Raw genomic sequence first — 20,740 nt, forward strand, 5'->3', positions numbered from 1 at the left:
GAGGCCTTTGTATAAAAGAAACAACGAAAGCAGTTTAATGCACCCATATAAAACATCAAACCTGAAACAGTCCAACATAACAGCTGACTTCGATGGTGTTAGTGAGAGGAAGTAATTATCCCAAGAACTCACAATGGCCATCAGAAGAGTAGCCACGAGACCTCCGTCCATGGCTGTGTTGTGTTGTATTGTATTCTACTGTAGTATGTATGTAGCACTCTGTAACCCGAAAGAGGATGTTCTGCTCCAAGTAGCATCTTTTGGGTTGAAAGAGGTGCTGGTTGTGGTTTGGCTTGCACAGGAAGTGTTGGATGAAGTGTGTGACGTTTCAAGACATGCTTGAAACATGGGGGCATATTTACAATAACTGGCGCATTCCTGCAAATCAGTAGGGATGCGCCAGTTATTGTGCGCCACAGCTCCGTCATCATGGATGCGCCGCATTTACAATGTGGCGCACCATGGTGCAAAAACGGCACAGATGCGTGACGCATCTGTGCCATAAAAGTGACGCATTGCTGGAGTTGCGTCGCAAGCGCGACGGAGCTCCAGCAATGCTCTGGGGGCCCTATCTAGTTAATGCTGCGTCAATCCTTACGCCTGCTTTAGGCAGTACCCCCGCACCATGGAGCAGGATTTGCGCCGCCGCTGCGTCCCAAAAGTGACGCAACGGCGGCGTAAATGAGGCGCAAGGGGCTTGTAAATCTGCCCCATGATGCTTAAGCATGAAGTGCTGTGGAGTGTGAGAATGGGCACAGCCATCCATTCCTGTGGATACTTAACCACCTTTACTGCGGGTTGTATCATTTAGGAGCAAATACTAAGGGGAATCAATGGGGTTAATTAGTGATATACTATAGGGGTAACCGTGGCCTCATCCCCAGGATAATTGTAAAGTAGTTTATGTAAAGTCCATCCAAGAACAGCAAAAGCACAATCCTGGAAGGTTCAGATAGGCACATTTAAAATGCTATGTGATGGACACTCAGGCAAACTCAGGAGTGGCAGAGTGCAACCCATAGGAACGGGCAGTACACATTCAGCCATCACTAGCGCGGTCGGCACGGCCCATTTGGGTGGAAACTTAAGAAAGGCTGTGTTCAATTTGGGTGCAAACTGAAGAAAGAGGGAGTAATCTGTGATTTTGTTGGCGGAATGCACCCAGGCCGCTGTGCAAGAGGGTGAGGTTGGTTGGGAGTCCGTAAGGGGAGGGAAATTAGCAGGAATGCTGACTATCACCAGGCCCCTGCAGGTCAAATTGGGAAGATGCCACACAAAGATGCACCCAACCTCTTACTACACATGGACATCGGGGCTGGGTGCCTTAGAAGGCAGGGATAAGTAGACTAAGGCAGAGCAGGATGGACTTGAAAGTCCATGGCTATACGCACTTACAGGCAATTTAAAAAAAAACAAAAAAAATAGGCGTGGCCCAGTCATCTGCGCCATGAGGAAGGGTGCCTTGGTGAAAGAGGCTGGACGGGGATTCCCCGGTACCTCACCGCTTGTGGTGATCCAAAGATAGTTTGCAAGACGTACAGAGACTAGGAGGAAGAGTTTCATTATTGCTGCGTTTTGTGAAGAGAAACCTACTAGTTAAAAAGTGCTATTAACTAATGAAAGTCACTTGCAGAGTAAAGGAAAACAAAGCGCAGAGCAAACAGTACAGGCAGCTAATAAAATGAAAAGAGATCGTGGGGAAAAGCGAAGATGGCAGCCAAATAAGAGCTTCCAGGAAGCAATGGAAGGCTGCGTCTTTTCTGGTGCAGGGTCTCTGTTCCGGCGAGAAAGCAAGCTTGCTGGAGTGCCAAGGGATATCTGGCAGTACCGATGGGCTCACATGGAGGCAGAAGTGCCTAAAACAGAGCAAGGCCAACGCTGCCTGAAGAGCTGGCGCAGTGCCCGGCTCTCTGTAGGTGGGCGGCTGGAACAGGAGGGTGTTTGGCGAAGTCGAGGCAGGGTGGGGGCCACGGTCAGATTCCTGGAGTTCTTGGGGCAATAGCCAGAGGAGACTGGGCCCAGCATGGTGCCCCTAGTTGACACTCGTGGGAGCAAATGACAGATGGGACCTGGCCCTTTGACCTTTGAGAGTTAGCCAAGCAAGACACTAAAGTGTGAGGGTAGATCATTGGCCTTGATAACTATCAGTGATTTGGACGGTGCCCCAGGGAGAGATCACCATGAACCAGGACAAATCTACCAGTTTCACGAACAGCTGGAGGTGGCACCACATGAACACTATGATATAGGGGTACAGTGTATAAGATTTACATGAGGCGACATGGGGAGACAACCCCAGGAACCAGGATTTACATATGTGCTAGTAATTGCTGACAAGACACATGTTACCTCCAACCTCTACTGTTTGGGAACAATCCCATCTGAGTGGTCTAAGAAAATCCAACTGATACTCCAGTCTGCCATTTCATGGGAGACCAACAAGGCACAGAGCCAGAGGCAAGAATTGCACTTGTAAACAATGCAAGAGAGAATACATGCCCCATAAAACCTAAGCACCACAAGTCAAGAATACTGTATCTGCCATACATTAAGTAGTTTTGGTGAAAAACGTACTGACTGGCGGATAACCGGTTAGAAACACCACAATGGCATCTAAAGGTGTGACACAACTTGCATAAGAAGGCCTATCCTCAGGGTGGACAAACTTTAAATGAGACTTTAACAAGTCACGGGAGAAAGATCTGGCATGACATAGGAATACCTACAGAAACCTGTGACCGTGGACAAAACTGAGAAGGAAAGCATGTCCAAGTGAGACAAGATCATTCCCTATGAAAGATGCAGAGATGAAACTCTGCGACTTCTTTGAAGACAAGGATATTTATCAGGTGGTGTCCTGGGAATTCTATGGGCTTCTTGTCTGTCTCTCAGTCCTGTGGGGTGTGGTTCAGTCTGTTTAAGTCTCTGCTTGCATATTCTAAAGTCCTGCTCAATGCCCACCTTTATAGATGTATTGTTACCTTACAGCGACTCGGTTGGGGAAAATTCGGTACCCTCCTCGTTGACACCAAATATCATCATGGCATTGAATGAGCGCTCCGGTTTCTAACTGATGGAAGCTCAGCCATTAACACCATAAACGTGTTCAACTTCAGAAAGGTTGAAGCTATTGTTCCTTTTTGAGAGATTGCGAGGACAGGCACACAGCAGATTCAAGGTACATCCAATTGACGCCAAGAAGGATGAATCTGCAGTGATTCCCAACTTTCAAATCCAGGTCAGAACAAGAATTACAAATACTAGGACAACATCCTCAGGACCTTTGGCGAAGTTCGCACTGTAAAAATACCATATACATACATACAAAACAAGCATTTGCAATGCAATAGGTCTCGCATTTACGAGAGTTTAAGCATTAGCATTGTAAATGACAATGCCTTTTATTTATGTTTTAAAAACCTAAACATAAATAAAAGGCATTGTCACTTACAATGCCAATAGCTCAAACTCGCGTAAATGCAAGACCTACTGCATTGCAAATGCTGGTTTCTGACCTGGAATGAGGCTGTGGGGCTACTGAGCCCTGCTAAAATGGCACAGAAATGCAGCCACTTATCCGCTGCCTGCAGAGAGACAGCACCCAGGACCCCTCCCCTCCCCCCCCCCACCCCCCGATCGGACCCCTAGGCTGCACTAGGCTGCAGGCGTCCCAGGCAAGCCAGGCCACATGTTCCATCTCCAACAGTCTGTCATGAAAGGGCTGCCTGACTCTTCGGCAGTCTGCAGGTCTCTGCAGACCTCAGCTTCTGATGCTGACTCACGGGTGCGGGGACAGTGCTGTCAGGACTCCAGCTTCCACAAATGCCCGTGCGAACTGTCGGGGCCCCTGCCCCCAAAAACGCCTGTGCGAGCTGCCAGGGCCCCTGCCCCCACACACGCCCGTGCTAGCTGTCAGGGCCCCTGCCCCCACACACGCCTGTGCTAGCTGTCCGGACTCCTGCATGCACAAAGGCCTGTGCGAGCTGTCAGGATTTGAGGGTTCCGTAGGGAAGCTTTCTAGAGGAGGGTGTATTTACTCCTGAGGGAGGATGTGGTAGCACATGTGCATCTTACCTCTAACCAGGATCCTGCTGCAATAGTTGGAATCCCCCTCAGTCGGGCTCTCGCCCATGTCCAGGTGCTGCCCTCCTACTCCTCCTCCCTCCATGGAGCTTCCTGGCAGCTCCTTCAGCCCGCGGTGACCGCACTCCAGTTAAGCCCTGGTGGTGGTGGGGGGCCCTTGCTCTGAGCACAGTCCCTCGCCTCTGATCCGCACAGCGGACTACTTTCCTCCTCGGACACCCCATCGCTCATATTCTGGTCAAACATTGATAGTGGTCCCCGGGAAGCCCCAGTGAGAAGTGCAGTGCCCCACCCTCCTCAAGAGGAAACAGTCACCAGAGCTGCCCCAGGGAACGGCATCCCTGCAGACCTCTTCTCCAGGGCGAGGCAGGAAGCTTCATGGATATAGGGTCCTGCCATGCACAAGAAGGCTGTGCCGAGTCTGCTCACATCTTCTTTCTCTTCACCTCCCTTTGCTCCCCAAACTTCGGTCGGCCGTCCACGCAGGTGGCTCCTGACGTTCAAATAGTTCAGCCTCCGCCCTCACTCCTTCCTGCCACTCTGGAAACTTGGGCAGCGGGCGCAGCTCCTCCACAGCGCAGGAGCGTCAGACGCAGCCCAGAAGCACTCCGGCTCGGAGTGCCCGGGCACAGATCAATACTGCTTTGAATATCTGAGTGGTGGTGGGGCGGAGGGCTGTAGTAAGAGGGAGGAGGCTGTAGTGTGCGATTAGCAGCACCTACCCTCCTTATTTGTAGCGGCCCCTTCCTCCAGTGGAGGGGCAGGAGGGAGGTTACCTCAGGACCTCACTGCCACATGAATTGCTCATGTACTGAAAAAAAAAGCAATGGCCCATCGCTGACACCTCTGAAACTCTTGTGTTTCCAGTGTGCTTGGCTGTGAGAGGAACATTAGTCAGGACCGCTCGAGGCACCCAGTGCAGCCCCCTTCCCTCCAGGTACTGTAAAATATTCAGCCCACGGAGTCGTCGGGAGTGCAGCAGGGGCATTGTCTCAGCGCGCGAAACAAAGCATGGTGGGAGCGCACGAGACGCCGTCGCCGTGAGCGTGCACATCGGCTGTCCCGGCGCAAGCTGGGGATCGCCAGAGAAGACACGCCGAGCTCAGAGTCTGAATTGGAGCCTGCTGCCGAGACTGACCCGCTGCGGTGGGAGAGGGACACGTGGAAAGAGCCCGGTGAGTGGGGGGGAGGAAGAGAGTGAGTGAGTGAGTGAGTGAGTGAGTGAGTGAGTGAGTGAGAGAGAGAGAGAGAGAAAAAACAGCATGCCGGAACCGGAGCGTGTGTTCACGCGCGCGACCCGATCCGATTCCGGCATGCTGCGCGTGCCCATCTCTTGTCTCCCTCTTGGCTCCTTGTAAGCAGAGCCGACAGCAATAGGTCTCGCTACGACAGGGCTTTCGCCCTGTATCGCAGGTGCGAGACCTAAAAAGGAGCCCTGCCTCGTTGATCAAGTAATGAGGTAAATTGTACATTGAATTCCTGGTTTCAAAACCAAGGCAGTGGGGCTGCAAGGTCCTGTGTTACACTGAGTCTGGACAAAGGATGCCAAGGCACTGTGAGTTCTCTGAAGCTACGGCTCGAGCAGCAAGTGCGAAAATGTTAAGATTATTCTTGGATGGCTGGAGCCCATTTTTGAGGGAATAAAATACCTTGCCTATAGTCTCAATAGATCCATTTCCAGGGAACGCATTGGGTTATCACAAAAGTACTAAGATGTGTTCACAGAGAGGCAGACTCTGGAGAGTATGGACTCCACCTGATGGAGGCAGAGACAGACAAGCACAGGGTCGGAAGCGGTCACCATAGGACAATTGCGCACCACCGCTATAGAGGTCTGCATTGGCAGAGACTGTGATATTGGTAAATACCCTCTCATAGCCAATTTAAGGCAATATAGGAACACCTGAAAATGAAACACCCAGGAATGAAGAGCAGGCAGAGTGGTTGCTGTGTCACAGGCAGATACAGTCATGGGAGAGGCAGAATGTAGTGCTAGATTGTAATGGTTTCTCGTATAAGGTGCACAGAACAGTGCTCCATCACTTCCCTCCACAGGGAAAGACAGTACCACAGGCTGAATGATAGGGATCCTAATAAAGTTGTTTATGTAACAATGCAAGCAATGCCTCCGCCGTAAGTCACCCTCGCACATTCTCGTGAAGAGAATAAGCTATTAAAAGGCACTGATGTCATTTCCCAGGTTACACAAGGGGGTCCAACTCACCAGGAAGGGATCTACAAGGTGGACGATGGCTTGAAAACTTACTAGTACTTAGAAGGGTAATCTGTACCTAAACCGCCGTTATACAGAACAAATAAATAAGTTTATCAAATAAATAAAATACATTCCAGAGTTTGCAATACGACGTGTTAATCTAGAAACATTACAGCTGTTTCCCCTCGGAACAGCTTGTCTTTTTACCATCATTTATAAAGGTTTTTAATAGGAACACAAAGTTTATTTTTTATTCACTTTTTAAGTGTACGACAATAAGTTCTATTAAGCCAAGGCCCAGGCAGTGTGAAGGGAAATGTGGCAGGTTTCCCTCATTCGGCAAGGAACTCACATCTAACAAGCATTTACAATGCAACGGTCTCGCCTTTGCAAAAGTTAGAGCTATTTGCATTGTAAATGACAACATTTTTATTTATGTGTTGGTTTTGAAAACCGAGAAATAAATGGCATTGTCATTTACAATGCCAATAGCTTAATCTGTCGCAAATGCGAGACCTATTGCATTTGCACACACACACACACACACACACACACACACAGAGCCACACACACAGAGCCACACAAACACACCAAGAGCCACACACACACACCAAGAGCCACACACACACACACCAAGAGCCACACACACACACACACCAAGAGCCACACACACACACACACCAAGAGCCACACACACACACACCAAGAGCCACACACACACACACCAAGAGCCACACACACACACACCAAGCGCCACACAAACACACACCAAGAGCCACACAAACACACACCAAGAGCCACACAAACACACACCAAGAGCCACACAAACACACACCAAGAGCCACACAAACACACACCAAGAGCCACACAAACACACACCAAGAGCCACACAAACACACACCAAGAGCCACACAAACACACACCAAGAGCCACACAAACACACACCAAGAGCCACACAAACACACACCAAGAGCCACACACACACCAAGAGCCACACACAAACACACACCAAGAGCCACACACAAACACACACCAAGAGCCACACACAAACACACACCAAGAGCCACACACAAACACACACCAAGAGCCACACACACAAACGCACACCAAGAGCCACACACACACACGCACACCAAGAGCCACACACACACACGCACACCAAGAGCCACACACACACACACACACCAAGAGCCACACACACACACCCCAAGAGCCACACACACACCCCAAGAGCCACACACACACACACACACCCCAAGAGCCACACACACACAGAGCATCTTTTTTCTTAGCGCAGTAAATCTTTCAAACATCCCTCAGGAATGGCCTGCAATAAAACAAAACATGACCAAGCGACAGACGAATATGCTTTTTTTTCAAGGGCCATCTCCTTTAGGACAAACACAGGGTCGAGCTGTGGACGGTATTGAGTTTTGTTGTTTATTTGTGTAACGCTCTGTGCTACTCAGAGGGCGCCTAAGAGCGCTCAGGGGAAGGGGAGGGATGTAAAGAGAGACACGATAGTGAGAAGGCAGTAAGTGGGTGGAGATCTGTCCCCAAAACGCTAGCATTTCACTGGACCCAGCAGTGCAAATCCCTCTTTCATTGTGAAGTTGTTTAAAACAGGACGGTTTTCATTTTTATTGTTTGGGGGGGTTTATATAGCGCAAACTAGACCCGAAGCTATCAGTCAGGGCGCTTTACACGAGCACCAGTTGCGTTACAGAGGGACACATTTTTTTTTTGTGTTAGGCACTGGCAGATTATCGATTTGCCCAGAATCACAAGATGTTGCGCGTCCCTGCCGAGACTGGAACTTGGCTCCACAGCTGCGAGGTCGACCGCTGTAGCCTTTAGGCCACATCCTCGACCCAACATTATTTGTTCGAATTCCTGGTACTACTTCAATGCAGCGGTCGTGCTCCATGGGAGGCATTGCTAGTTTCACGCTGCCCTCCGCCGGCGCACATTGCGGCTTTATTGCCCAGTCAGGAGACCAGCCTACCTTTTGGTAACATCTCACGACCTCAACTGTCATTTAACTTCCAACCGGAATTTTTTTTTTCATCATAAGCAGTAAGCTTTGGTTTGCTGGTATTTATTTTCAGGTAATTATGTCTCTTGCCATCCTTTCGGTCAGTTAAAATACTTCGGAACCGAGCCGGGATGGTGTTCTGCCAATCAGTCCTTAAGGTGGACTGATATTTACAGATTACCACGTAAAGATCTTTCTGTTCCGCATCTGCCATAATGGATTTTACTTCTGTATAAATGATGCAAGAAATCGCTTCAAAATCCCCCCTAAAACGATGGACGCTCCCACAAATGAATTACAAACTCGGACTTTCATTATGAACCAGATAAATAGCTTTGTTTTCGTATATTGCCCTATTTAACTGGGTCAGGGAATACTCGCAGTGTGCTTGATTCTAGAATCTAGATGGGTGTGGCCGCAAGGCAAACACGCATCCATGTGCGCATCCCGCCCCATAAATGCAAAGGAAGCCCCTCGCGTGTCAGGCCGCCTGGGATGCAAGCACACGTCTGTCTGGGCGCCATGGGAGTGCGGCTCGGAGAGTGGCACATGCATGCACGTGTACAGCCGGGACCCGTGCCGCGCGCTGTGTGCTCGTGGTGGAATGCCAAAAACAAGCAGAAATGTGAACCAAGGGCAATAGCACGTCTAATGGGATGCAAAAAACAAAAATAAACTCCCTTGCAGGAATAGCCCTGGAGCAGCGGAAAGGCCCGGGCCTGAGGCGGTGGAGAGAAGAGGCAGGTGACCCTGGCACCCTAGTCTGTCAGTACACGCACAGCCGATTCCCGAGTAGTTTAGGACTAATTCGTTCAGTGCACGTAAAATGTAAATCAATAAACAGATTACAAAACTAAATTATAAAGGGATTAAAAAAAAGAACGGTATGGGTCATCTTAATTCGCATGTGACTCTTGCTCATATATATATATATATATATATATATATATATATATATATATATATATATATATATATATATGCCGACATCTTGAACAGGGTTCACCGTGTTATATGTTTTGCCGCTAGCACTCGATGCTAGCAGGAACATTGTTTTGGTATTAACTCCTCGGCCATCAAACGGCATTGGTGCCCCAGCCCTTCCATAACCTGGGGTCTGGAACAGGCCCGCTTTGGAGCAGGAGCTGGGAGAGTGCGGAGCCAACAGACGCTGGAATATCTGCTGTGTTTACATCCAAGGGAAGCCGCAGTGGCCACGTTCAGACCAGGAAAAAGACGTGCAAACTTCCTCCCGATATGATTTTATTTATTTATTTATAGTATTTATAAAGCGCTCTGCAACCCTACGGGCATCCTGGCGCTGCATGAATATAGTTGGAACGCTGTGCATCCTGAGTGGAGGGTGGTCCTTTGTTTTCTGGGCAGTTAAATTTTTGGGAAAAGCCATGTTTTTACTTTTTTTCTGAAGGCCATCAGTTCTTCTGTTTTCCTGATGGCAATAGGCAATCTATTCCAGACGGGCTGCCGCTATACTGAAGGCTCTGCCACCCTAAGTGGCTTTCCTAATCCTGGATATACTGATGAGGTTGGTGGAAGAGGATCGAAGAGTCCGAGGGGGTTCATACCACTTGAATTTGTTTTGTAGTGGTAGGGGGCCCATCCCATGCACTGCCTTGAAGACGGTGCATAGGGATTTGAAAAGGATTCTCTGGTGTACAGGCAGCCAGTGTAATTCCGCCAGTGCAAGAGTAGTGGAGGATCTTCGTCCTCGGGAACGTGCCATTTTGGCTGCTGCCGCCTGGATGCTCTGAAGTCTGGAAATCAGGTAAGCAGGTGATTCCAGTAGCAGAGCATTACAGTAATCCAGGCGGTTGAGAATGGTGCTCCTCACTATGGTGGCCCTAACCTGTACTGGTAGAAGGGGGAGTAGCTTTCGAAGTCCTCGCATTAAGGCGAAGCAACTGCTCACCTGCTTGTTGACATTGGTCTCTAAACTCAAATTTTCCTTGAAGCAGACTCCTAGGTTACTCACTGATTTCACTGGGGATAGTGGCTCCCCTGACTCCAGAAGCCAAAAGTCAGCAGGCAGGCTTCTAGTGATTCTACCTACTTTGCAATGCATTATTTCGTTTTTTTCACTATTGAACTGTAGTGAGTTCTTATTTAGCCAGGATGCCATTTCCACCATACAAGTGTGGAAGGTCTCGAGTGAATCTGCATGGGCACCATCAAGGGAGATCTTCAGCTGCGTGTCATCCGCATAGTTGATCACGCTAATGCTGTGAGCCTTGATGATGCCCATCAGGGGCTGCATGTACACATTAAAGAGTATCGGACTGATTGCAGACCCCTGTGGGACCCCATGTGGAACTATAGCGAACTCCGACTGGTATGGAGGTAGTGCTACTGCCTGCCACCTGTCCTTCAAATAGGAATGGAACCAGTCGAGCGCAGCTCCCCCAACTCCAATGCTCTTCAGCCTTGTCAGCAGAATATCATGGCTCACCGTATCGAATGCGGCGGACATGTCCAGCAAAATTAAGATTGCTGATTCTCCCCTGTCCACCCTCATTCGCAGGTCGTCCATAACCGTCAGTAGAGCTGACTCGGTTCCATGAGCTGGTCTGAAACCGAATTGCTCCTCTTCAAGGATGTGGTTAGTTTCCAGGAAGAGGGACAATGATCTGCTGACCAGCCGCTCCATGATCTTGATTGGATATGGCAGGAGCGATATAGGTCGGTAGTTTTTGTGGCAATTGGGGTCCAAGTTTGATTTCTTCAATAGGGGGGTGACAACTGCCAATTTCCAGTCTTTTGGTACAGTACCTGTGTTAAAAGATTGATTACCCAGTTGTCGAAGTACTGGAAAGAGTTTGTCCCTGAACTCCTTCACTATTTTGTGAGGTAGAGGGTCCAAAGGAGATCCCGATGTTATGTTGAGGGCTGTTTGTTCGAATTCTTGTTCTGTTGGAGTTTTGAAATTCTCCAAGATAGCCTTTGGTGTGGGGTGTCTTATATTTCCCTCGTTCTTCCCCCCCATTCTCGGTGTTGTTGTTATACTGCACTAGAGGGGGGGGGGGGGGTGCATCCTTCATGCCCTTAATGATCTTAGTAATTTTGTCCTGAAAAAAGGTCGCGAGACCGTCACAGTTTCTGTGAGGGCTTAATTTGGCTATTAGCACACTCAGGATGGGACAGTTCTTTAACTATCCTAAAGATATTGTGTGATTTGTTGGAACTATTTAAAATTAGGTCTGCATAATAGTTTGCTTTGGCTATGGTGATCTCTTTTTTGTATTGCGCAATTGTCTGCCACCAGAGCAGTCTCTCCTGCTCTGAGTAATGTTTCCTCCAATGCCTCTCCGCCTTTTTACAGGCGTTTTTCAGCTTTTTCAGTGTATCCGAGTACCAGGGCGCGGAGGTGTTACCTCTTTTTCTGGTCACCTTCAAAGGTGCAATATAATCCAGTTTCCTAGTTATCTCGTTGCATAGTAGGTGATAGTTCGTGGTAATATTGTTTCCTAAATTGAACGAGTCCCCCACTTGAAGGAGGTCAGACTTCCCTTTCGCTTTCCTTCTTAGCAGACCCTTCCAGTCGCGGCTAATGAAGGTCCTGGTCTGTGTGATTGCTGGTCCTGAGTTGACCAGGGTGTGGATGTTAAATAGTAGAAGATGATGGTCCGACCACCCTACAGGTAGTATTGTTCCCATGGTAATAAGATCCTCTGCAGCAAATATTAAATCCAGCATGTTTCCTTCCTTATGTGTGGGGAGTAGTTATCCACTGTTTTAATCCTAAATTGGTACAGGATTGTGTGATATTATGAAAGGCCGTGTCAAGTTGGCCGTTGGTCCACAAGTTAAAGTCCCCCAATACCATCAGTCTGCTATGCGAGATTGACAGGTTATTGATGACAGTAATCAGTTCCTGCTGTTGCGTTGCGTTGATGTGCCCCGGTGTCCTATAGCAGATTAGGCCCGTAAGGCAATGGCCTGAGTCATGTCTAATCGAAATCCCTAGAATTTCAACACATGTAATCATATCAATATCCAGCGTTACAATATTTAAGTCGTCCCTGAAAATGATTCCTGTTCCTCCCCCTCGTCCCACGATCCTGGGTTTATGAATAATCTTGTATCCTACCGGACACGCCGGCCCCAGCTCTAACTCTAGTCCAGCCACCGTCCATGTTTCGGTCAGAAACAAAATATCCAAGTTATTGGATTCAATCAGAAGCTGTATTTCGATGGCATGTTTTGGGAGGGATCTAACGTTTAATAACCCACTTATTAATTCTCCCTTAGATGTATGTCTGTGTTCTGCGTCCTTTAGCGGGGTATGTCTGTTTCCTAAGGTCGCCTAATGACGCCTGTTCTACCACAAGATCTTTCAGCCTCTGGCTCATAATCACTGTGGCGAGGGAGGGGGGGGCAGGCGAGAAGAAGGGAGGGGGGAGGGGGAGGGGGAAGAGGAGGGCAGAGAGAGGGAAAGCGCTGCCTTTAATCTTTTAGCCCAGTCCTTTACAGACTGGGCGCCCCGACTTCCTGCTGGGGTAAAAGGTTCCTTATCTTCTTTATGGGGCCATCTGGACCCAAAAAGAAGATAAGAAACCTTTTACTTCAATAGGGAAACACGCCCGCCAGTCTGAAAAGGACAGGGCTTAGATAGAAAGAAGAATGTCACTAGGACCTCTTCTCCAATGGCTGGCCACCGTTTAGGAGGCCAGCCAATGGAGAAGAGGGGCAGGGCTTAACCTCGCTAGTGATGTTCTCTATCCCATTAGGTCTCGCCAGCTCGACTGCGCATGTGCACAGTCTTTCGCAGGCGGAGACCTAAAAAGCATAGAAAAATGTCAGCTTCATCTGTGATGTACACAAAAAACGAGTATTCTAAATTCTTTAGAGTTCCTCACAAGGGCTTTGTCGGTCACAAAATAGGTGTTGAATGTTCAAAACACAGAACTGCCTTTTTTTGGGGGATTCAAGATTGCATTTTGAGTTCACTGCCTAGTGCACGTTGGGTGTTTTCATTACATACAACAGGCCTGAACAAATTGGCAAAAACGAAATTGCTTTTCTGGTCTCTTAATAAATGTACAATCATTTTTATATTATCGTTTTAAATAGGTCTATTTCGGGAGCAACACATTGGCTCTCACTAGCCTTCCCATAGTCCCAGAATGAAATGTTATTTTTTAAGCATGTGCGCGGTCTTTGGTAGTAAGTTAAGGCAGTGCTTAGCACAAACACCTTTCACCACATTACTTTGAAAGCAGGTTTCTGGAGGTGGCAATGGCTGAGAAGAATGTTTGTGCATATTTGTTGTCTAGTATTTTGTTGTGGTGGTGCTGTTTTTTGGTGCTGTAGTCGTGCAATATGAGTCGTGTTACATTCTGTTTTGTGTTGTGTTGTGCCCGATCATGTTGTAATGGTGTTGTTACACTGCCTTGTGTATGTTATTGTGCTGTTATGTTTTGATGTTTATTTTCTATTTGTCAACAAATGCAGCTACATTTTCAGCTAAAAGCAGCACATGCTTTTAAGTCTTGACAAGCAACCATCTACTACAATCTGAGCATGTAAAATCTCACTGATCCAGCCCTTCACCTATTTACGACACTAGTCAGCCCAAACCTGTGGCAGAGACTGTCTTAAATTAGCAATTGCAGTGATCAATTTAAGTGCTAGGGCATTAGCCTAGGATAGTTCAACGGTTTGCTTTCTATTTGGTTTTATGGACTTTACTATGGCGCACTGTCCAACAGATCACTAGAAAGCATTTCCTGATTTTGGTGGGAAGCAGTAACTTGTCTTTATGTCATTTTTTGGATGGAGATAAAAGCTAAGATATTGCCACACATTAATTGTGTATTCATATTCATTTACATGCAAGCATTTTACCTTCTGTGCATTTTCTTTCTAAGAGCAAAACATTGCAAGGGTTTTTACTATTACAATTAAAGAGAATGAAGTGTGTCTAGAAGAGTAATTCTATGCTTTATTTTGCCCCAATAGCTCAGATTAGTCAAAATCCAGAGAAATTAAAGATGAAGATCCCCCGAGGTAACTCGGCACACAACTGAATGTGACATTTCTAAAATCTGCTTAGTGAAGGGGGACACACACTAGGAGCATCAGGAATTTTGGAAATGTTATCAGAAGATATTTTTCCCAAATGCTATTATACTGGAAGTACATCTTCACCAACCAACCATCAATCTTTCAAAGCTCAAGAAGCCTACACTAAATATACATAAAATCATATTAATAAATCTAAACCCTATTTCTGCACTTTGCTTCTAAATTTATTAACATAATATAGAACAGTAATTTCAGAGCGAGACCCACATTTATAAATCCAATGCCTGTGCCCTTTACATAGGTCACTCACATGCACCTGATAGAGTGTCTACACATTCAAACTAGTCGTGTGCTCAGCCTACCTAGGCACTCACGTTGCTCGTAAGCCCGGGCAGAGAACTCTGCTCCGCCTGTGGAGCGTGCATAGATTTGCCTACTCAGCTTTCTGCTGAGAAAGCGGAAAAGGCAAATCTCTGCACAATTGGCAATGAATCCTTTGGCCGTCTTTTTTCACAGGTTGTGGATGCTTACCTGCACATTCTGGATGTAGGCAAACAGACTGCACAAACACTCAGCTCTCAGGCACACAAGGGGTGCCTGCTCCCTTTGGTGAACTCCAACCTCTGGCTACTCTCAAATTCAGGGCAGGCCCACATACAGGACATACTCAAAACCATATGAATTCAGCAGCCCACATGCCTCGAACACCAAGTTACCCACACTACCAGGCTGAATGCAATAGTTTCTTACAATACCTTCTTGTCACCTGGAGTCTTCGATGTGCCTCAACCAGATGTCACGTTTAGGCCATTATCATATCTGGGCCATTGGCACATTCAGGCTTCCTGCTCACTGAGGGCCGGCATCTTTAATGTGGATGGGAAATTTCAGTCTCTTACCTGGCATATTGCGGCCTCGTTTTCATCAAGGTTGTCCCGTAGCTGCTGTAGTTCCATCTCTCGCTCACGAAGCTTCTCCTCCAGCTCATGAATAAGAACCTCGTCACTGTTCACAGGAGACCGGTCGCAAGACCCACTGTCCGATGATGGATTCCCCCTCCCATTCAACGACCCTGTGCTCTTGCTGGATGAAGAGCGCCCACTGTCCGAGTTTGAGGGGCCTTGCAATCCTCTCGCCCCTCTCTCTGGGACCCCGTTCATGGTACTATGGCCGTCCAATCCCGCATGCCCAGTGGAGGCGCTGGTCGGCTCCTGGTGGTGGCTGCAGCTAGTACTGTAGGTGGGCAGGCTAGACAAGGAGTTCCGCCCGGAGTCCGACAAGTTGCCTGAGTGAATGCTGGCTCTGCAGCTGAAGGAGGTGTGTTTTTCAGGGCCGCCCAAGGAATTCCCTCCTAAGAGCAGGTTGAGGCTTCCTTGGCTCTCCGTCAGGACCGCCCCGGTAGGACGTGGCACCATGTACTGCATTGACGTTTTTCTGTTCTTGGGAACCACTGGCTTGAAAGCTGTAGGCCTGATCAAGGTCTTCTCGATGTTCTGCAAGACAGAAGAAACAATTACCCAGTGACCATAAATCGACTCGGTGCAATGCTCCAAAACGACAATACACAAACTTCTACTGCCAGTTTAAACCGAGGGATGCTCATGCTGCAAAGAGCATCAAAGTTGAAAGTTCACATGGGGTCTCATTTCGATGGAAAGTTCTAGTTTTTTTTTTTTTAACTTAACTTCACTCTGCCCCGAATGCTCTGGGTAGTTTCATAGCTGCAGGGCTTAATGATTGAAGCATCAAGACAGCTTGTATTGCCTTAACACCTGCAAATGCACATTATTCCTTAATGAAAAAGCTTTTTTAAACAGGGCACCTACGTCTGCGAGGTGAAAGGAGAGGTTTACCTCAGCGTGCATGGACATGAACTCCAGAGCCCCCGAACGCACCCAGCAAACAGAAACTAATCACTGCTGCTGGATAATCCCTCCAGCCTGACAAGCGTGATGGCAATACCTGACCCCTGTCCCCACAGTGCACACTAAATCGACAACTGGAGAAAAACTACCCAAAAAAACTTACCTCAACTTTGCAGAGGAATATATATATTTCTAATTATTTACACTAGTTCCAGTGTCCAATGTAGACACGAGGGAACATCGCCAGCCTGCCTGGTAGTAACAGTTTGCCGAGGAGCTGCCGACGAGCGCTGAACAGGGGACTTCTTGGCGCACGGAGCTGAAGTGCGTCAGCGCGGGAGAAAGCGACGCCTCGGAATGCCGGGTTGGATACTTTTCTCATGATAAAAGGTCTGACAAGTGCCGCATTCCTCGCAGCGCCCGCCCTCTTCCCCACAGAAAGGTATGAACGCCTCCTTAGAACGCGCTCTGCTCCGTGAGGTAAGCGCCGAGGTATCTCAGCAGATTAAAGGATTTCTGGCTGGGGCAGGAGGGAGTTTAGCTGCACTGACAGACCACCTTGGCTGCTGCCGGCCTCCCTCTACTGATATGCCATATTGTCCATGATATAACAGCGCTACTATTATCATACCTATGTGGTCAGAGCAGTATGGCTTCAATAACAGCAGTGGCATCACGTCACAGTACCCTCCAGACGCCCTTGCCGCATAATCCTCCATTCACAGTAATTCAATTTAGCATGACAAATGTTAACATTTTGGGATAAATGGGAATGGAGTAAAGGGGAAACTGTTCAGGTATATTCCATTTTCAAAAGGTACCGAACAATGCAAGTACTGGATATCAGATATGTATCATACAAGTTAATTTTTGCGGCAATGCCTTCCTCTAACAATCTTTTTCCAGTTCAGAGCTCAGGGAGAATGTCAAAGTCTGAGTCGAAAGGGCTGAGCAACAACACTTCCTCACCCACCGCCGTATGGCCAACATTTTCTGTGTGAGGCCACCGAGTCATCCACACCAGCCTCAAACAGTGAGCCAAAGGGGGTGTCTTGAAAGTAATGGAGCAGTGCCCTAAAATAATGTATAACACTCCTGCGAGGGCCAAGAAACCCAAGGGCAGGCCTAAAAATGCAGTGATCTTTGTGGGAGCGAGGTGCATCGTGCACACCCTCAGGGTGGTGGTAATGTGTGGCACTGGCAAGGACCTGATGTTTGCACAATATCCTCATTCAAACCCCACTCCCCCCCACAAGGAGCTATGCCAGACAAAGAGGGTCACAAAAGCAAGAAGAGAAACACCCCATTATAGTTTATTTCCTGCCCTGTAACCCTGTGAATGTGGTACACTTCTTTCATTATTGCATTGTATTTATGTTTTCTCTTTCTACAAGATCTCCATACATTCTGATCCAGAAAGATCTTTCTGACCCCACAGATTTGGCTGCTTAAGCATTGCAAAGAACATGGCCGACCCAGTGGTGTAACGCAAAAGGATTAGCCTCCTGCAGAAAGCGATGAGGGGCCTCTAAGTCTCCCATATCTCTCAGATAGTCATTGGCCTTGGGCTGACTAGGGGCCCCTGAAGTTTTGGGGACTCTGAACTGTTGCCTCCCCTCCTCCCCCGCAGAGGCCTGTGGTTGCGCCCCTGGCCCTTTGCCACATTATGCCTTTGAACAATCAGTGTCCTGAATTATTGTGATCACAGAATTTGAGAATTGCATTCAGTGTCTGCTTACCCACCCCTGTGGCGTCTGTAGACGCAATTTTCAGGAGGGGCACACAATGAGCCACAGATAAAACTTGGGGGGGGGGGGGGGCACCTGAAAAATGCAGTCATGAAATGAGAGCGTGTATGTGCGCATGCATGTATCTATATATATATATATATATATATATATATATATATATATATATATATATATATATATATATATATATATATATATATATATATACACAAAGTTGTAGAATCCAAGTAAAGAATCCAGGCAAGCCCGTAGTTCGTCCGAAAGTACTTTTATTCGGCTGGCACAAAAGTCAAGGAATAACGCGTTTCGAACAACAAGTATAGTATATATATATTCTATGCTCCAAACTACCAGTTCCCACTCGGTGAGTCAGCACACGACCACAAACATAAGGTGGTAAGCCTTTAATCCGGGTATGGAGGGATTTCTGTTCTCCGCTTACATATGACAGTCAATTCCTCCGCCTGACGCGTTTCGAAAGTCCACTCTTTCTTCTTCAGAGGCTTCTCAGAATTGAATGCGTGCGTCCGGTTACAGCCCCTTTAATGCTATAATTACGCCCTCAATTGGCCAGTCTATTTACTGCTGCATTATGGGAACTGTGGTCCCGGCATTTGCATCCCTCGATGGTAGCACTAATTCCTGTCTTCCTTTCTAGCCCGCGGATGGGCCGCGGCGAGCAGTGTCTCTCCTCAATCCCTTGTCTGTGGCCCACATTTCAGCATGGAATATTCCTGGCTGTGTGTCCCTCCTGTTCTGGGGCAGTGCGCGACTCGGCGGCTGGGCAGCCGCCCAATATTCTATGCTCCAAACTACCAGTTCCCACTCGGTGAGTCAGCACACGACCACAAACATAAGGTGGTAAGCCTTTAATCCGGGTATGGAGGGACTTCTGTTCTCCGCTTACATATGACAGTCAATTCCTCCGCCTGACGCGTTTCGAAAGTCCACTCTTTCTTCTTCAGAGGCTTCTCAGAATTGAATGCGTGCGTCCGGTTACAGCCCCTTTAATGCTATAATTACGCCCTCAATTGGCCAGTCTATTTACTGCTATATATTCCGCACACCCCTTCACGAGGAAGGATTAAGTACGCACTCACAAGGTTATAGTTTTCCCAAATTCTTCGTTTTATTTTCACGATTTCCAGCATTTCAGCCCAAAGAACCGACGCGTTTCGCTGCACACACGCAGCTTGCTCACGGTTAATGCGTGTGTGCAGCGAAACGCGTCGGTTCTTTGGGCTGAAATGCTGGAAATCGTGAAAATAAAACGAAGAATTTGGGGAAAACTATAACCTTGTGAGTGCGTACTTAATCCTTCCTCGTGAAGGGGTGTGCGGAATAAATGAAGGCTGGGCTCGGCTGAGGAGTACCGCACCGAAGACAGAACCGCCAGGGGTCTTGCGAAATCGGAGCCATTCTGGAATATATCGACCGAACGAAAAACGCCAACAAAAAGCAGGAGGAGAAAAAACAGGAGATGGGGGAAATCAAGTACAAAAACCAAGCAAGCAAACATACAGACGCAACAGACGTCGATGATAGATAAGACCAACAGCAACACAGTCATAAATCTATCAGACATGATATTATCACCAGAAGACATGGACATTTTATCGCTAGGCCTAACGTTCTGCAGAAACACGAACTTTGATTATGCGCAAACACGCATTGACCTGTTCTTATACATCCGCAAACTGAAATTACAAAAATATTTCATCAATTCTAATCAAAAAAGTCCTGAGATACCGGAAATGACTAACACAGATCGAATGCTGAGTGTGGCACATATGGAAACTCTACAAGTCATGATAGACCTGGAAGACCTAAATGAGGACACGAATGATGCAGTCACACCAAGTGGGGCAGCCATGAGATCAGACATCAACATTTATCAAAAAATTGATACAGACTTTAAACCAAAGTCAACCTTTATGCCAGTAATGCCTAAAGATGGACTAGATCTGTTTTCAGAGTGTGTAACCAAAGATCTGAAAGACTTATCAATATTGAGCACAAAACAGCGTAATCTCCAAAATCAAGACCACACACGGAAATACAATGAAGTACTCACAAAAATTAAAGCAAGATCAGACATTGTGGTAAGGTGGTCCGATAAAGGGGGCAACGTGGTCCTATGGCCTTTGGAAATGTACAACAAAGAAGCTCAAAATCAACTTCAAGACCGCGAATGCTACTCAAGAATAACCCCAACAACTATGATAGGTATACAAGAAAAATACCATCATGAATTGTACAAGTGGCGTGGGAAAGGTTTGTTGAATAAAAAAGAGTTTGAGTTTCTTAAAAATGATTACCCTGTGACAGCGCAACTGTACCTCATTCCCAAGATACACAAAGACGACAAAACACCTCCAGGAAGACCAATAATATCAGCGATTGGGAGTCTGTTTGAGAATACCAGTATCTTTGTGGATCACTTTCTGCAACCGGAGGTTAAAAAACTTCCTGCGTACATAAGGGACACAGGGGACTTCCTTCAAAAAGTATATGATGTTAAGTGGAAAGAACAGTACCTGTTCATGACTATGGATGTGCAATCCCTCTACACCAGCATTAGACACAGCGACGGCCTCAATGCCATCAAGTACTATCTGGGCAAAAGACCTATACATTTGTTTGAACATACAAGAATGTTACTTGAAATGACTGAATGGTGCCTCACGAACAATACATTCATTTTTGACAGACTGCACTATAAACAGGTTCAAGGATCGGCCATGGGTAC

At 47.4% G+C, this 20,740-nt stretch overlaps 1 protein-coding gene across 3 annotated transcripts in view; it reads right to left on the minus strand.

Annotated features, from left to right (window-relative positions):
- The window catches only part of LZTS2 (leucine zipper tumor suppressor 2), an 821,117-nt gene that overhangs the window by 25,770 nt on the left and 774,607 nt on the right, over window positions 1-20,740 (minus strand). For all 3 annotated transcript variants that reach the window (XM_078643642.1, XM_078643643.1, XM_078643644.1), the window contains one exon: window positions 15,275-15,868. In XM_078643642.1, the coding sequence (XP_078499768.1) occupies window positions 15,275-15,868 (594 nt within the window). The remainder of the gene's footprint in view (window positions 1-15,274; window positions 15,869-20,740) is intronic.

The sequence above is a fragment of the Lissotriton helveticus genome, chromosome 5_1 (assembly GCF_964261635.1).
Source record: "Lissotriton helveticus chromosome 5_1, aLisHel1.1, whole genome shotgun sequence".
Lineage (NCBI taxonomy): Eukaryota > Metazoa > Chordata > Amphibia > Caudata > Salamandridae > Lissotriton > Lissotriton helveticus.